Consider the following 16376-nt stretch of genomic DNA (forward strand, 5'->3'; position numbering starts at 1 on the left):
TAAATTGCTAAAAATACCATGAAAATTGTCCGCATTTATTAAAATAGTTGATCTGTGTATGGATATGTGCGTTAATTGATAGTGTTGGCCCTTAAAAACAGTATTGGGAGCAGCAAACAATTATACAACATAGACAAACACAAAAAGATGAATGACATGTGTGATTATGCCAATTGGCAAAAGAAAGAAGTCTGACAAATGGGTATTACAACACAATTAAACCTACTATTAGGTACCTCCTTGTATTTACAGGTTAAGATTGAATGCGTGTTTATTTTCCCTGTGAGTGGAGCTGTTTCTTTCACTGTACACATCACAGGCGCCTCTCCTGCTGTGTCATGCCAGCAGATTTATTTTTAGCCAATATCTCTGAAAGGTAGACTGGAACCTACCGTCCTATACATGGGGCAGAGAGAATTGTGTGTGTGTGTGTGTGGTGGTGGTGGTGGTGGGGACGGGGGGGGGGGGGACCAAAGGAAGCAACTGATGCACCACATCACACTCAGGACACACCATAGAGTATAGTACAGTGCAGTGGACAAGAGGTGGTAGAGAGACGGTGAGAGCCTGTACAGAGGGAGGGATGGGAATGCTGATTCAGTGAAACTGCATGAAAGCCTGGGAGAGGGTAAACCACGGGGGGAGAATGAAGAGAGAGGGTAGGGAAGGGTAGACTGGGTAAGATGTACAGTACGATTCCTCTTATTTGTGAATGTGGAGCTGAAAGTTAATCCTGTTTTACCTTGAGTTAAGAGACTTTAAATAGACTTTTAATCTCAGAGACGCTTCAGTGAAACCGGAACTGCCCCTTTACAGTTTCCAGCAAGCCAGAACAGCGAGGTAAGGTTTCAAGAATCAATATGTCCGCTTTGTGTTGCAGTTGTTGTCTACAATGTGCCCAGTGACATCAACACTGGAGTAAGTGATACCTCCCACCGAGTGAAACCAGGGGAATCAAACATCCGTGTGTCATTTTACATCATTTGATGTTGATGTGTGTGGAATAAAAAGAGACACAAGTAGCGTACAAGCAGAGAAAATGCAAAGCAATCTGTGCGTGTGCCGCTCGAAACTGGATGCGGAATATACAGTAATAGAGGAGGACGAAACAATAAATCCTTGAATTCTTGCACTTTTTCCACTGTATCTCTGCCTGCTCTCTCTCAGATGGAGGTGGACGAAGTGGTGTGTTTACCAAGGCTGTCCCGGGTCGCTGTGTGCGGTGGTACCCATGGCAACGAGCTGTCCGGGGTGTACTTGGTGAGAGAGCTGCTGAAGGTGAAGAAGGGAGTGATGGAGAAGGAAGAGGAGCAGGAGGAGGAGGAGCCTCTGTCAGTGTTGAAGGTGCTGTCGAACCCGCGAGCCATGCAGCAGTGCCGCAGATACGTCGACACCGACCTCAACCGCTGCTTCACTCACGCAACCCTCAAGTAAGGCGATGAGAGGGGACGCTGCTCGTGGTTACTGTTGTGATGATGATGCTCAGATTGTTTCTCTGTCTCCCAGTGGTCTCACTTCAGGCACTGTCCCCTACGAGATGATCAGATCCCGAGAACTGAACGCCATGCTGGGTCCCAAAGGACGTTCTGGGGCAGTAGATCTTGTTTGCGACCTCCACAACACCACTGCCAACATGGGCCTGTGCCTCATCGCGTACTCTGACTGCGACTGGATCTGCCTGCACATATTCAGACACCTGCAGGCAAGCGCCAACTGTTCCTGAGCACTCAAGTACAGTCCATTCACGCTGTATGTTTGAGGAACTTTACACTTAAATGGAGCAAAGAACTGATATAATCCCAGAAATCTAAAGTCAAGAGTGACTTCTCATTTTCAGAGGAAGATGCCAGATATACCAATGAGGTACATTCATTTTGAAGTCTCCAATAAAGAATCATATTCCCTCGATTCTGTGGGAAAGCATGGCTTCGGTGAGTTTTTCATATTTACAATAGGGCCAGTTTATTTAAAGCAACGAGCATGTTTGATAATCTACCATCTTTCTCATCTAAAATCCATTTTCTGCAGCCATGGAGATCGGCCCCCAGCCCCACGGTGTGGTGAGGTCAAACGTCTACACGGCAATGAAAGCTGGCGTGCAGCACATGCTCGATTGGGTTTGTTTCTTCAACTCAGGTACAATTTGAGTATTTTTGCTTCTCAAACTTTGTGCATCTTTTAAGCCCTTTTAGGTCTTGTTTTAAAACCCTTCTTTTATTATTAGGTACTCTTTTTGAAGGAGAATCTGTGGATGTGTTCACCATGATTAAACACATCGACTACCCAAGAGACAGTGAGACCCGCAACATCACAGCAGCCGTTCATCCTCACCTCCAGGTATGTCTGAAACCCTTGTCTAACCTATCCTGTAGCTTCAAGGACTACAAATAGGCCGATTTAAATGCAAGCCTATTATCTTGGTTTGAATAGTCCAGGGAGTGTATATAATTACAAGACCAACAATAAGAATATAAACTACTTAACACTAGTGGGCAGTTAAACAAATAATCCAAAAAATAACAAAGCCTTTTGACTTATAGTTGGTGTCAATCTATTGTGTGTACTTGGTGGCACTTTTATTTTCTACAATGAATATTCGACCATGCGCACACACAGTTGTGACGCATAACACAGGGTGGGGCCTCTTTGTGTAACGTAGTCATGAGACAGCATGACGTCCACAACATGGTTTTCATAACAGCAAGTAACCTGTAATTATCACCTGAACTCAAGCTATATTTACACTCTTCCTTCTCGTAAACAAGCCCATTCTGCACGAAGTACGCAGTGAAATAAACCAAAGAGCTAATAGAACGATCGCCACGCGAGTGTTTATCCGTTGCCCTGTACTGTTGTTGCTATGCATTGAAGATAATGTCAAATAGCCATAAAAGTCTTGTTTGAATGGGGAAATCAGTATTATGAGTGTTGACAGAAAGGATTAAGAAAAAGTGACTGTTGTGATGTGTTGATCACACTGCAACTGGCAGTGTGACGTTTCCAGTAGAAAACCGGAATAGGAACAGGTAGGTTCAGTTTAAAGTACAATAGTGTCTTTGTTATTGTCTGGGGCTGACACAAATAGCATTCTTGCCATAAATAGCCGGCTCTGTGAACTTCACATCGTAATTTATGCTGAAAATGTAACACACACGCTGATCGTATCGTATCCGGTGTTTGGCAGGAAATCCTGAGTCAGTGAAATTTGAATTGTCACTGTAGTGTCATGATTGTTAATCAGGACAAACAACCATGAAGGACCTTGAGGCCCGTGCGTGTGCGTGTGTGCGTGTGTGCGTGTGCGTGTGCGTGTGTGTGTGTGTGTGTGTGTCCACTACAGTAAACAGCTTGTTAGCACCTATTGTTTGTGGCCCGGCTGCTTTCAAACCTCACATATATACACACACACACACACACACGTGGAGATTGAGTTGCAAACGTTACATCTCACAGGTGTTGCTCGTTAGCAATCAACCTAATTGACTGTCCCTCCACACAGGACCGAGATTTCTGCCCGCTCCACCCTGAAGACCCACTGTTCCAGACTTTCTCAGGGGAAACTCTGAGGTACAAGGGAAATGAACCTCTTTATCCTTTCTTCATCAATGAATGTGCTTATTACGAGAAGGGCATCGCACTGTCCCTGGCAAGAAAAAGGCGCGTGGTGATTCCCACAATCCGGGTGCAGACGGAGCAGGAACAAGCAGCTCACGTACAGGAATTGGCTTCAGAGGAAGAGGAGTGAGGATGGACTTTGAACTCACCTCGACATGATGAGACTGATGTGACTATGAAATAAATGTTACAAAAAGCTTTTATTGAAACAACAGCGGCTGATTGGAGAGAACACACACACACACACACACACACGATATTTAAGTAATTAAATAGTAACGACAATTATTAACCGTTTAGGCTCACAACTGGAGAGTGAACAACACACCCACTGTACATTCACAACAAAGCACAGGCGTACGTGGATAATGGATTTCATATTTACACTACAGGGAATGCAGTGATGGAACAATTTCTTGAATTATAGGGTTGAATATGCAAGATACAATCTGACTGATGAGACCCATCAGACCACACATTTCATTTCACAGACATTCTTTAGTTTTTTAAATTTATAATTCATTTATATATCTGCAAACATATATCATAGTTTTTAGGATAATGTTTCTTTTCTAAAATAATATCTTTTTAGGATACTTCTTCAAAAAATAGAAATTCACAACTGACCACTCCAGCAATATTATTCAGGATTTGTTAAAAATAATCTAAATGCAAAGTAATACTGTCGTTTATCACAATATGGACTTTAATTTACATTCTTAATGCTTAACAGGGAAACACTGTTTCCCTGAAATCCTGTTGAATTGAAATGGTGGTAGCAAATTAACAAAAAATAAACAAACAAATATAAATCAAATACATAACAACAAACAACGTAATTCACAAAAGGAAACCAATTATAAGAGCAAAGGGCGACAAGAAAACATGAAATGCTGAAAACAAACGCTACTTTGTTGAAACATCTTTTGATCTTTCGCCTACAAAATCAGTCAAAATGTAAAAAGAAATGCTTGAAAAACAGAACATAATTCATTGAAACACAATCTGACTGTAATAATGGACATGAATAAATAAATGCCATTTAAGTAAAGTCTTTTTGTAATAACAGAACAATATATACACAATAGTCTAGTCGTCTCTTACGATAATAGCACACCTTTCCTACTAAATCTTGTTGCTGCGTTTTGATGCAGCACCAGACAACACACTCAGGGTGTGTCCAGTACAACCTGTGCTGCAAGGTGTTTGTACGAATGCAACAAAGGGTTGAAATGCCAACACACCCATCTGGGAATCTTAGGTGTGAACAGAGATGCAATAGACTTGAAAAGGTCAACCGCAAAATGTCTGTGGAACAAACGCGGTCTCCCAATTCCACACGCAAAACTGTTTCTAGTATATCTTAAGTACTACTGTATATAATAGAGAAAAAGAGACACAAGTAGCGTACAAGCAGAGAAAATGCAAAGCAATCTGTGCGTGTGCCGCTCGAAACTGGATGCGGAATATACAGTAATAGAGGAGGACGAAACAATAAATCCTTGAATTCTTGCACTTTTTCCACTGTATCTCTGCCTGCTCTCTCTCAGATGGAGGTGGACGAAGTGGTGTGTTTACCAAGGCTGTCCCGGGTCGCTGTGTGCGGTGGTACCCATGGCAACGAGCTGTCCGGGGTGTACTTGGTGAGAGAGCTGCTGAAGGTGAAGAAGGGAGTGATGGAGAAGGAAGAGGAGCAGGAGGAGGAGGAGCCTCTGTCAGTGTTGAAGGTGCTGTCGAACCCGCGAGCCATGCAGCAGTGCCGCAGATACGTCGACACCGACCTCAACCGCTGCTTCACTCACGCAACCCTCAAGTAAGGCGATGAGAGGGGACGCTGCTCGTGGTTACTGTTGTGATGATGATGCTCAGATTGTTTCTCTGTCTCCCAGTGGTCTCACTTCAGGCACTGTCCCCTACGAGATGATCAGATCCCGAGAACTGAACGCCATGCTGGGTCCCAAAGGACGTTCTGGGGCAGTAGATCTTGTTTGCGACCTCCACAACACCACTGCCAACATGGGCCTGTGCCTCATCGCGTACTCTGACTGCGACTGGATCTGCCTGCACATATTCAGACACCTGCAGGCAAGCGCCAACTGTTCCTGAGCACTCAAGTACAGTCCATTCACGCTGTATGTTTGAGGAACTTTACACTTAAATGGAGCAAAGAACTGATATAATCCCAGAAATCTAAAGTCAAGAGTGACTTCTCATTTTCAGAGAAAGATGCCAGATATACCAATGAGGTACATTCATTTTGAAGTCTCCAATAAAGAATCATATTCCCTCGATTCTGTGGGAAAGCATGGCTTCGGTGAGTTTTTCATATTTACACTAGGGCCAGTTTATTTAAAGCAACGAGCATGTTTGATAATCTACCATCTTTCTCATCTAAAATCCATTTTCTGCAGCCATGGAGATCGGCCCCCAGCCCCACGGTGTGGCGAGGTCAACCGTCTACACGGCAATGAAAGCTGGCGTGCAGCACATGCTCGATTGGGTTTGTTTCTTCAACTCAGGTACAATTTGAGTATTTTTGCTTCGCAAACTTTGTGCATCTTTTAAGCCCTTTTAGGTCTTGTTTTAAAACCCTTCTTTTATTATTAGGTACTCTTTTTGAAGGAGAATCTGTGGATGTGTTCACCATGATTAAACACATCGACTACCCAAGAGACAGTGAGACCCGCAACATCACAGCAGCCGTTCATCCTCACCTCCAGGTATGTCTGAAACCCTTGTCTAACCTATCCTGTAGCTTCAAGGACTACAAATAGGCCGATTTAAATGCAAGCCTATTATCTTGGTTTGAATAGTCCAGGGAGTGTATATAATTACAAGACCAACAATAAGAATATAAACTACTTAACACTAGTGGGCAGTTAAACAAATAATCCAAAAAATAACAAAGCCTTTTGACTTATAGTTGGTGTCAATCTATTGTGTGTACTTGGTGGCACTTTTATTTTCTACAATGAATATTCGACCATGCACACACACAGTTGTGAAGCATAACACAGGGTGGGGCCTCTTTGTGTAACGTAGTCATGAGACAGCATGACGTCCACAACATGGTTTTCATAACAGCAAGTAACCTGTAATTATCACCTGAACTCAAGCTATATTTACACTCTTCCTTCTCGTAAACAAGCCCATTCTGCACGAAGTACGCAGTGAAATAAACCAAAGAGCTAATAGAACGATCGCCACGCGAGTGTTTATCCGTTGCCCTGTACTGTTGTTGCTATGCATTGAAGATAATGTCAAATAGCCATAAAAGTCTTGTTTGAATGGGGAAATCAGTATTATGAGTGTTGACAGAAAGGATTAAGAAAAAGTGACTGTTGTGATGTGTTGATCACACTGCAACTGGCAGTGTGACGTTTCCAGTAGAAAACCGGAATAGGAACAGGTAGGTTCAGTTTAAAGTACAATAGTGTCTTTGTTATTGTCTGGGGCTGACACAAATAGCATTCTTGCCATAAATAGCCGGCTCTGTAAACTTCACATCGTAATTTATGCTGAAAATGTAACACACACGCTGATCGTATCGTATCCGGTGTTTGGCAGGAAATCCTGAGTCAGTGAAATTTGAATTGTCACTGTAGTTTCATGATTGTTAATCAGGACAAACAACCATGAAGGACCTTGAGGCCCGTGCGTGTGCGTGTGTGCGTGTGCGTGTGCGTGCGTGTGCGTGTGCGTGTGTGTGTGTGTGTCCACTACAGTAAACAGCTTGTTAGCACCTATTGTTTGTGGCCCGGCTGCTTTCAAACCTCACATATATACACACACACACACACACACGTGGAGATTGAGTTGCAAACGTTACATCTCACAGGTGTTGCTCGTTAGCAATCAACCTAATTGACTGTCCCTCCACACAGGACCGAGATTTCTGCCCGCTCCACCCTGAAGACCCACTGTTCCAGACTTTCTCAGGGGAAACTCTGAGGTACAAGGGAAATGAACCTCTTTATCCTTTCTTCATCAATGAATGTGCTTATTACGAGAAGGGCATCGCACTGTCCCTGGCAAGAAAAAGGCGCGTGGTGATTCCCACAATCCGGGTGCAGACGGAGCAGGAACAAGCAGCTCACGTACAGGAATTGGCTTCAGAGGAAGAGGAGTGAGGATGGACTTTGAACTCACCTCGACATGATGAGACTGATGTGACTATGAAATAAATGTTACAAAAAGCTTTTATTGAAACAACAGCGGCTGATTGGAGAGAACACACACACACACACACACACACACGATATTTAAGTAATTAAATAGTAACGACAATTATTAACCGTTTAGGCTCACAACTGGAGAGTGAACAACACACCCACTGTACATTCACAACAAAGCACAGGCGTACGTGGATAATGGATTTCATATTTACACTACAGGGAATGCAGTGATGGAACAATTTCTTGAATTATAGGGTTGAATATGCAAGATACAATCTGACTGATGAGACCCATCAGACCACACATTTCATTTCACAGACATTCTTTAGTTTTTTAAATTTATAATTCATTTATATATCTGCAAACATATATCATAGTTTTTAGGATAATGTTTCTTTTCTAAAATAATATCTTTTTAGGATACTTCTTCAAAAAATAGAAATTCACAACTGACCACTCCAGCAATATTATTCAGGATTTGTTAAAAATAATCTAAATGCAAAGTAATACTGTCGTTTATCACAATATGGACTTTAATTTACATTCTTAATGCTTAACAGGGAAACACTGTTTCCCTGAAATCCTGTTGAATTGAAATGGTGGTAGCAAATTAACAAAAAATAAACAAACAAATATAAATCAAATACATAACAACAAACAACGTAATTCACAAAAGGAAACCAATTATAAGAGCAAAGGGCGACAAGAAAACATGAAATGCTGAAAACAAACGCTACTTTGTTGAAACATCTTTTGATCTTTCGCCTACAAAATCAGTCAAAATGTAAAAAGAAATGCTTGAAAAACAGAACATAATTCATTGAAACACAATCTGACTGTAATAATGGACATGAATAAATAAATGCCATTTAAGTAAAGTCTTTTTGTAATAACAGAACAATATATACACAATAGTCTAGTCGTCTCTTACGATAATAGCACACCTTTCCTACTAAATCTTGTTGCTGCGTTTTGATGCAGCACCAGACAACACACTCAGGGTGTGTCCAGTACAACCTGTGCTGCAAGGTGTTTGTACGAATGCAACAAAGGGTTGAAATGCCAACACACCCATCTGGGAATCTTAGGTGTGAACAGAGATGCAATAGACTTGAAAAGGTCAACCGCAAAATGTCTGTGGAACAAACGCGGTCTCCCAATTCCACACGCAAAACTGTTTCTAGTATATCTTAAGTACTACTGTATATAATAGAGAAAAAGAGACACAAGTAGCGTACAAGCAGAGAAAATGCAAAGCAATCTGTGCGTGTGCCGCTCGAAACTGGATGCGGAATATACAGTAATAGAGGAGGACGAAACAATAAATCCTTGAATTCTTGCACTTTTTCCACTGTATCTCTGCCTGCTCTCTCTCAGATGGAGGTGGACGAAGTGGTGTGTTTACCAAGGCTGTCCCGGGTCGCTGTGTGCGGTGGTACCCATGGCAACGAGCTGTCCGGGGTGTACTTGGTGAGAGAGCTGCTGAAGGTGAAGAAGGGAGTGATGGAGAAGGAAGAGGAGCAGGAGGAGGAGGAGCCTCTGTCAGTGTTGAAGGTGCTGTCGAACCCGCGAGCCATGCAGCAGTGCCGCAGATACGTCGACACCGACCTCAACCGCTGCTTCACTCACGCAACCCTCAAGTAAGGCGATGAGAGGGGACGCTGCTCGTGGTTACTGTTGTGATGATGATGCTCAGATTGTTTCTCTGTCTCCCAGTGGTCTCACTTCAGGCACTGTCCCCTACGAGATGATCAGATCCCGAGAACTGAACGCCATGCTGGGTCCCAAAGGACGTTCTGGGGCAGTAGATCTTGTTTGCGACCTCCACAACACCACTGCCAACATGGGCCTGTGCCTCATCGCGTACTCTGACTGCGACTGGATCTGCCTGCACATATTCAGACACCTGCAGGCAAGCGCCAACTGTTCCTGAGCACTCAAGTACAGTCCATTCACGCTGTATGTTTGAGGAACTTTACACTTAAATGGAGCAAAGAACTGATATAATCCCAGAAATCTAAAGTCAAGAGTGACTTCTCATTTTCAGAGAAAGATGCCAGATATACCAATGAGGTACATTCATTTTGAAGTCTCCAATAAAGAATCATATTCCCTCGATTCTGTGGGAAAGCATGGCTTCGGTGAGTTTTTCATATTTACACTAGGGCCAGTTTATTTAAAGCAACGAGCATGTTTGATAATCTACCATCTTTCTCATCTAAAATCCATTTTCTGCAGCCATGGAGATCGGCCCCCAGCCCCACGGTGTGGCGAGGTCAACCGTCTACACGGCAATGAAAGCTGGCGTGCAGCACATGCTCGATTGGGTTTGTTTCTTCAACTCAGGTACAATTTGAGTATTTTTGCTTCGCAAACTTTGTGCATCTTTTAAGCCCTTTTAGGTCTTGTTTTAAAACCCTTCTTTTATTATTAGGTACTCTTTTTGAAGGAGAATCTGTGGATGTGTTCACCATGATTAAACACATCGACTACCCAAGAGACAGTGAGACCCGCAACATCACAGCAGCCGTTCATCCTCACCTCCAGGTATGTCTGAAACCCTTGTCTAACCTATCCTGTAGCTTCAAGGACTACAAATAGGCCGATTTAAATGCAAGCCTATTATCTTGGTTTGAATAGTCCAGGGAGTGTATATAATTACAAGACCAACAATAAGAATATAAACTACTTAACACTAGTGGGCAGTTAAACAAATAATCCAAAAAATAACAAAGCCTTTTGACTTATAGTTGGTGTCAATCTATTGTGTGTACTTGGTGGCACTTTTATTTTCTACAATGAATATTCGACCATGCACACACACAGTTGTGAAGCATAACACAGGGTGGGGCCTCTTTGTGTAACGTAGTCATGAGACAGCATGACGTCCACAACATGGTTTTCATAACAGCAAGTAACCTGTAATTATCACCTGAACTCAAGCTATATTTACACTCTTCCTTCTCGTAAACAAGCCCATTCTGCACGAAGTACGCAGTGAAATAAACCAAAGAGCTAATAGAACGATCGCCACGCGAGTGTTTATCCGTTGCCCTGTACTGTTGTTGCTATGCATTGAAGATAATGTCAAATAGCCATAAAAGTCTTGTTTGAATGGGGAAATCAGTATTATGAGTGTTGACAGAAAGGATTAAGAAAAAGTGACTGTTGTGATGTGTTGATCACACTGCAACTGGCAGTGTGACGTTTCCAGTAGAAAACCGGAATAGGAACAGGTAGGTTCAGTTTAAAGTACAATAGTGTCTTTGTTATTGTCTGGGGCTGACACAAATAGCATTCTTGCCATAAATAGCCGGCTCTGTAAACTTCACATCGTAATTTATGCTGAAAATGTAACACACACGCTGATCGTATCGTATCCGGTGTTTGGCAGGAAATCCTGAGTCAGTGAAATTTGAATTGTCACTGTAGTTTCATGATTGTTAATCAGGACAAACAACCATGAAGGACCTTGAGGCCCGTGCGTGTGCGTGTGTGCGTGTGCGTGTGCGTGCGTGTGCGTGTGCGTGTGTGTGTGTGTGTCCACTACAGTAAACAGCTTGTTAGCACCTATTGTTTGTGGCCCGGCTGCTTTCAAACCTCACATATATACACACACACACACACACACGTGGAGATTGAGTTGCAAACGTTACATCTCACAGGTGTTGCTCGTTAGCAATCAACCTAATTGACTGTCCCTCCACACAGGACCGAGATTTCTGCCCGCTCCACCCTGAAGACCCACTGTTCCAGACTTTCTCAGGGGAAACTCTGAGGTACAAGGGAAATGAACCTCTTTATCCTTTCTTCATCAATGAATGTGCTTATTACGAGAAGGGCATCGCACTGTCCCTGGCAAGAAAAAGGCGCGTGGTGATTCCCACAATCCGGGTGCAGACGGAGCAGGAACAAGCAGCTCACGTACAGGAATTGGCTTCAGAGGAAGAGGAGTGAGGATGGACTTTGAACTCACCTCGACATGATGAGACTGATGTGACTATGAAATAAATGTTACAAAAAGCTTTTATTGAAACAACAGCGGCTGATTGGAGAGAACACACACACACACACACACACACGATATTTAAGTAATTAAATAGTAACGACAATTATTAACCGTTTAGGCTCACAACTGGAGAGTGAACAACACACCCACTGTACATTCACAACAAAGCACAGGCGTACGTGGATAATGGATTTCATATTTACACTACAGGGAATGCAGTGATGGAACAATTTCTTGAATTATAGGGTTGAATATGCAAGATACAATCTGACTGATGAGACCCATCAGACCACACATTTCATTTCACAGACATTCTTTAGTTTTTTAAATTTATAATTCATTTATATATCTGCAAACATATATCATAGTTTTTAGGATAATGTTTCTTTTCTAAAATAATATCTTTTTAGGATACTTCTTCAAAAAATAGAAATTCACAACTGACCACTCCAGCAATATTATTCAGGATTTGTTAAAAATAATCTAAATGCAAAGTAATACTGTCGTTTATCACAATATGGACTTTAATTTACATTCTTAATGCTTAACAGGGAAACACTGTTTCCCTGAAATCCTGTTGAATTGAAATGGTGGTAGCAAATTAACAAAAAATAAACAAACAAATATAAATCAAATACATAACAACAAACAACGTAATTCACAAAAGGAAACCAATTATAAGAGCAAAGGGCGACAAGAAAACATGAAATGCTGAAAACAAACGCTACTTTGTTGAAACATCTTTTGATCTTTCGCCTACAAAATCAGTCAAAATGTAAAAAGAAATGCTTGAAAAACAGAACATAATTCATTGAAACACAATCTGACTGTAATAATGGACATGAATAAATAAATGCCATTTAAGTAAAGTCTTTTTGTAATAACAGAACAATATATACACAATAGTCTAGTCGTCTCTTACGATAATAGCACACCTTTCCTACTAAATCTTGTTGCTGCGTTTTGATGCAGCACCAGACAACACACTCAGGGTGTGTCCAGTACAACCTGTGCTGCAAGGTGTTTGTACGAATGCAACAAAGGGTTGAAATGCCAACACACCCATCTGGGAATCTTAGGTGTGAACAGAGATGCAATAGACTTGAAAAGGTCAACCGCAAAATGTCTGTGGAACAAACGCGGTCTCCCAATTCCACACGCAAAACTGTTTCTAGTATATCTTAAGTACTACTGTATATAATAGAGAAAAAGAGACACAAGTAGCGTACAAGCAGAGAAAATGCAAAGCAATCTGTGCGTGTGCCGCTCGAAACTGGATGCGGAATATACAGTAATAGAGAAGGTCGAAACAATAAATCCTTGAATTCTTGCACTTTTTCCACTATATCTCTGCCTGCTCTCTCTCAGATGGAGGTGGACGAAGTGGTGTGTTTACCAAGGCTGTCCCGGGTCGCTGTGTGCGGTGGTACCCATGGCAACGAGCTGTCCGGGGTGTACTTGGTGAGAGAGCTGCTGAAGGTGAAGAAGGGAGTGATGGAGAAGGAAGAGGAGCAGGAGGAGGAGGAGCCTCTGTCAGTGTTGAAGGTGCTGTCGAACCCGCGAGCCATGCAGCAGTGCCGCAGATACGTCGACACCGACCTCAACCGCTGCTTCACTCACGCAACCCTCAAGTAAGGCGATGAGAGGGGACGCTGCTCGTGGTTACTGTTGTGATGATGATGCTCAGATTGTTTCTCTGTCTCCCAGTGGTCTCACTTCAGGCACTGTCCCCTACGAGATGATCAGATCCCGAGAACTGAACGCCATGCTGGGTCCCAAAGGACGTTCTGGGGCAGTAGATCTTGTTTGCGACCTCCACAACACCACTGCCAACATGGGCCTGTGCCTCATCGCGTACTCTGACTGCGACTGGATCTGCCTGCACATATTCAGACACCTGCAGGCAAGCGCCAACTGTTCCTGAGCACTCAAGTACAGTCCATTCACGCTGTATGTTTGAGGAACTTTACACTTAAATGGAGCAAAGAACTGATATAATCCCAGAAATCTAAAGTCAAGAGTGACTTCTCATTTTCAGAGGAAGATGCCAGATATACCAATGAGGTACATTCATTTTGAAGTCTCCAATAAAGAATCATATTCCCTCGATTCTGTGGGAAAGCATGGCTTCGGTGAGTTTTTCATATTTACAATAGGGCCAGTTTATTTAAAGCAACGAGCATGTTTGATAATCTACCATCTTTCTCATCTAAAATCCATTTTCTGCAGCCATGGAGATCGGCCCCCAGCCCCACGGTGTGGCGAGGTCAACCGTCTACACGGCAATGAAAGCTGGCGTGCAGCACATGCTCGATTGGGTTTGTTTCTTCAACTCAGGTACAATTTGAGTATTTTTGCTTCGCAAACTTTGTGCATCTTTTAAGCCCTTTTAGGTCTTGTTTTAAAACCCTTCTTTTATTATTAGGTACTCTTTTTGAAGGAGAATCTGTGGATGTGTTCACCATGATTAAACACATCGACTACCCAAGAGACAGTGAGACCCGCAACATCACAGCAGCCGTTCATCCTCACCTCCAGGTATGTCTGAAACCCTTGTCTAACCTATCCTGTAGCTTCAAGGACTACAAATAGGCCGATTTAAATGCAAGCCTATTATCTTGGTTTGAATAGTCCAGGGAGTGTATATAATTACAAGACCAACAATAAGAATATAAACTACTTAACACTAGTGGGCAGTTAAACAAATAATCCAAAAAATAACAAAGCCTTTTGACTTATAGTTGGTGTCAATCTATTGTGTGTACTTGGTGGCACTTTTATTTTCTACAATGAATATTCGACCATGCGCACACACAGTTGTGAAGCATAACACAGGGTGGGGCCTCTTTGTGTAACGTAGTCATGAGACAGCATGACGTCCACAACATGGTTTTCATAACAGCAAGTAACCTGTAATTATCACCTGAACTCAAGCTATATTTACACTCTTCCTTCTCGTAAACAAGCCCATTCTGCACGAAGTACGCAGTGAAATAAACCAAAGAGCTAATAGAACGATCGCCACGCGAGTGTTTATCCGTTGCCCTGTACTGTTGTTGCTATGCATTGAAGATAATGTCAAATAGCCATAAAAGTCTTGTTTGAATGGGGAAATCAGTATTATGAGTGTTGACAGAAAGGATTAAGAAAAAGTGACTGTTGTGATGTGTTGATCACACTGCAACTGGCAGTGTGACGTTTCCAGTAGAAAACCGGAATAGGAACAGGTAGGTTCAGTTTAAAGTACAATAGTGTCTTTGTTATTGTCTGGGGCTGACACAAATAGCATTCTTGCCATAAATAGCCGGCTCTGTAAACTTCACATCGTAATTTATGCTGAAAATGTAACACACACGCTGATCGTATCGTATCCGGTGTTTGGCAGGAAATCCTGAGTCAGTGAAATTTGAATTGTCACTGTAGTTTCATGATTGTTAATCAGGACAAACAACCATGAAGGACCTTGAGGCCCGTGCGTGTGCGTGTGTGCGTGTGTGCGTGTGCGTGTGCGTGTGCGTGTGTGTGTGTGTGTGTGTGTCCACTACAGTAAACAGCTTGTTAGCACCTATTGTTTGTGGCCCGGCTGCTTTCAAACCTCACATATATACACACACACACACACACACGTGGAGATTGAGTTGCAAACGTTACATCTCACAGGTGTTGCTCGTTAGCAATCAACCTAATTGACTGTCCCTCCACACAGGACCGAGATTTCTGCCCGCTCCACCCTGAAGACCCACTGTTCCAGACTTTCTCAGGGGAAACTCTGAGGTACAAGGGAAATGAACCTCTTTATCCTTTCTTCATCAATGAATGTGCTTATTACGAGAAGGGCATCGCACTGTCCCTGGCAAGAAAAAGGCGCGTGCTGATTCCCACAATCCGGGTGCAGACGGAGCAGGAACAAGCAGCTCACGTACAGGAATTGGCTTCAGAGGAAGAGGAGTGAGGATGGACTTTGAACTCACCTCGACATGATGAGACTGATGTGACTATGAAATAAATGTTACAAAAAGCTTTTATTGAAACAACAGCGGCTGATTGGAGAGAACACACACACACACACACACACACACGATATTTAAGTAATTAAATAGTAACGACAATTATTAACCGTTTAGGCTCACAACTGGAGAGTGAACAACACACCCACTGTACATTCACAACAAAGCACAGGCGTACGTGGATAATGGATTTCATATTTACACTACAGGGAATGCAGTGATGGAACAATTTCTTGAATTATAGGGTTGAATATGCAAGATACAATCTGACTGATGAGACCCATCAGACCACACATTTCATTTCACAGACATTCTTTAGTTTTTTAAATTTATAATTCATTTATATATCTGCAAACATATATCATAGTTTTTAGGATAATGTTTCTTTTCTAAAATAATATCTTTTTAGGATACTTCTTCAAAAAATAGAAATTCACAACTGACCACTCCAGCAATATTATTCAGGATTTGTTAAAAATAATCTAAATGCAAAGTAATACTGTCGTTTATCACAATATGGACTTTAATTTACATTCTTAATGCTTAACAGGGAAACACTGTTTCCCTGAA

General features: G+C 42.3%; 4 protein-coding genes across 4 annotated transcripts; all 4 read left to right on the plus strand.

Annotated features, from left to right (window-relative positions):
• The first annotated feature begins 1014 nt into the window (after window positions 1-1014).
• LOC117747630 (N-acyl-aromatic-L-amino acid amidohydrolase (carboxylate-forming) B-like) lies at window positions 1015-3818 on the plus strand. Its single transcript, XM_034557012.1, has 6 exons — window positions 1015-1430; window positions 1507-1702; window positions 1838-1931; window positions 2029-2136; window positions 2225-2337; window positions 3500-3818. Exons 1-6 carry the CDS (start codon window positions 1168-1170, stop codon window positions 3743-3745), a joined length of 1020 nt encoding a protein of 339 aa, XP_034412903.1. The 5' UTR covers window positions 1015-1167; the 3' UTR covers window positions 3746-3818.
• Window positions 3819-4741: 923 nt separating this feature from the next.
• LOC117747628 (N-acyl-aromatic-L-amino acid amidohydrolase (carboxylate-forming) B-like) lies at window positions 4742-7806 on the plus strand. Its single transcript, XM_034557009.1, has 7 exons — window positions 4742-5051; window positions 5166-5428; window positions 5505-5700; window positions 5836-5929; window positions 6027-6134; window positions 6223-6335; window positions 7500-7806. The coding sequence occupies exons 2-7, from the start codon at window positions 5166-5168 to the stop codon at window positions 7743-7745; spliced, it is 1020 nt and encodes a 339-aa protein (XP_034412900.1). The 5' UTR covers window positions 4742-5051; the 3' UTR covers window positions 7746-7806.
• A 937-nt stretch (window positions 7807-8743) lies between these two features.
• On the plus strand, window positions 8744-11820 carry LOC117747627 (N-acyl-aromatic-L-amino acid amidohydrolase (carboxylate-forming) B-like). Its single transcript, XM_034557008.1, has 7 exons — window positions 8744-9053; window positions 9168-9430; window positions 9507-9702; window positions 9838-9931; window positions 10029-10136; window positions 10225-10337; window positions 11502-11820. Exons 2-7 carry the CDS (start codon window positions 9168-9170, stop codon window positions 11745-11747), a joined length of 1020 nt encoding a protein of 339 aa, XP_034412899.1. The 5' UTR covers window positions 8744-9053; the 3' UTR covers window positions 11748-11820.
• A 923-nt stretch (window positions 11821-12743) lies between these two features.
• LOC117747626 (N-acyl-aromatic-L-amino acid amidohydrolase (carboxylate-forming) B-like) lies at window positions 12744-15812 on the plus strand. Its single transcript, XM_034557007.1, has 7 exons — window positions 12744-13053; window positions 13168-13430; window positions 13507-13702; window positions 13838-13931; window positions 14029-14136; window positions 14225-14337; window positions 15506-15812. Exons 2-7 carry the CDS (start codon window positions 13168-13170, stop codon window positions 15749-15751), a joined length of 1020 nt encoding a protein of 339 aa, XP_034412898.1. The 5' UTR covers window positions 12744-13053; the 3' UTR covers window positions 15752-15812.
• The last annotated feature ends 564 nt before the right edge of the window (window positions 15813-16376 follow it).

Source organism: Cyclopterus lumpus, chromosome 18 (genome assembly GCF_009769545.1).
Source record: "Cyclopterus lumpus isolate fCycLum1 chromosome 18, fCycLum1.pri, whole genome shotgun sequence".
NCBI classification, from domain to species: Eukaryota; Metazoa; Chordata; class Actinopteri; order Perciformes; family Cyclopteridae; genus Cyclopterus; species Cyclopterus lumpus.

Bases quoted from the DNA above. Each gene is read 5' to 3' on its own strand.
- LOC117747627 (XM_034557008.1), top strand. From the start codon at position 9,168: ATGGAGGTGGACGAAGTGGTGTGTTTACCAAGGCTGTCCCGGGTCGCT. The intron at 9,431-9,506 runs GTAAGGCGATGA...TCTGTCTCCCAG, and splicing joins TTCACTCACGCAACCCTCAA to TGGTCTCACTTCAGGCACTG. The intron at 9,932-10,028 runs GTGAGTTTTTCA...CATTTTCTGCAG, and splicing joins TGTGGGAAAGCATGGCTTCG to CCATGGAGATCGGCCCCCAG.
- LOC117747628 (XM_034557009.1), top strand. From the start codon at position 5,166: ATGGAGGTGGACGAAGTGGTGTGTTTACCAAGGCTGTCCCGGGTCGCT. The intron at 5,701-5,835 runs GCAAGCGCCAAC...TCTCATTTTCAG, and splicing joins ACATATTCAGACACCTGCAG to AGAAAGATGCCAGATATACC. The intron at 6,135-6,222 runs GTACAATTTGAG...TTTTATTATTAG, and splicing joins GGTTTGTTTCTTCAACTCAG to GTACTCTTTTTGAAGGAGAA.
- LOC117747630 (XM_034557012.1), top strand. From the start codon at position 1,168: ATGGAGGTGGACGAAGTGGTGTGTTTACCAAGGCTGTCCCGGGTCGCT. The intron at 1,703-1,837 runs GCAAGCGCCAAC...TCTCATTTTCAG, and splicing joins ACATATTCAGACACCTGCAG to AGGAAGATGCCAGATATACC. The intron at 2,137-2,224 runs GTACAATTTGAG...TTTTATTATTAG, and splicing joins GGTTTGTTTCTTCAACTCAG to GTACTCTTTTTGAAGGAGAA.
- LOC117747626 (XM_034557007.1), top strand. From the start codon at position 13,168: ATGGAGGTGGACGAAGTGGTGTGTTTACCAAGGCTGTCCCGGGTCGCT. The intron at 13,431-13,506 runs GTAAGGCGATGA...TCTGTCTCCCAG, and splicing joins TTCACTCACGCAACCCTCAA to TGGTCTCACTTCAGGCACTG. The intron at 14,137-14,224 runs GTACAATTTGAG...TTTTATTATTAG, and splicing joins GGTTTGTTTCTTCAACTCAG to GTACTCTTTTTGAAGGAGAA.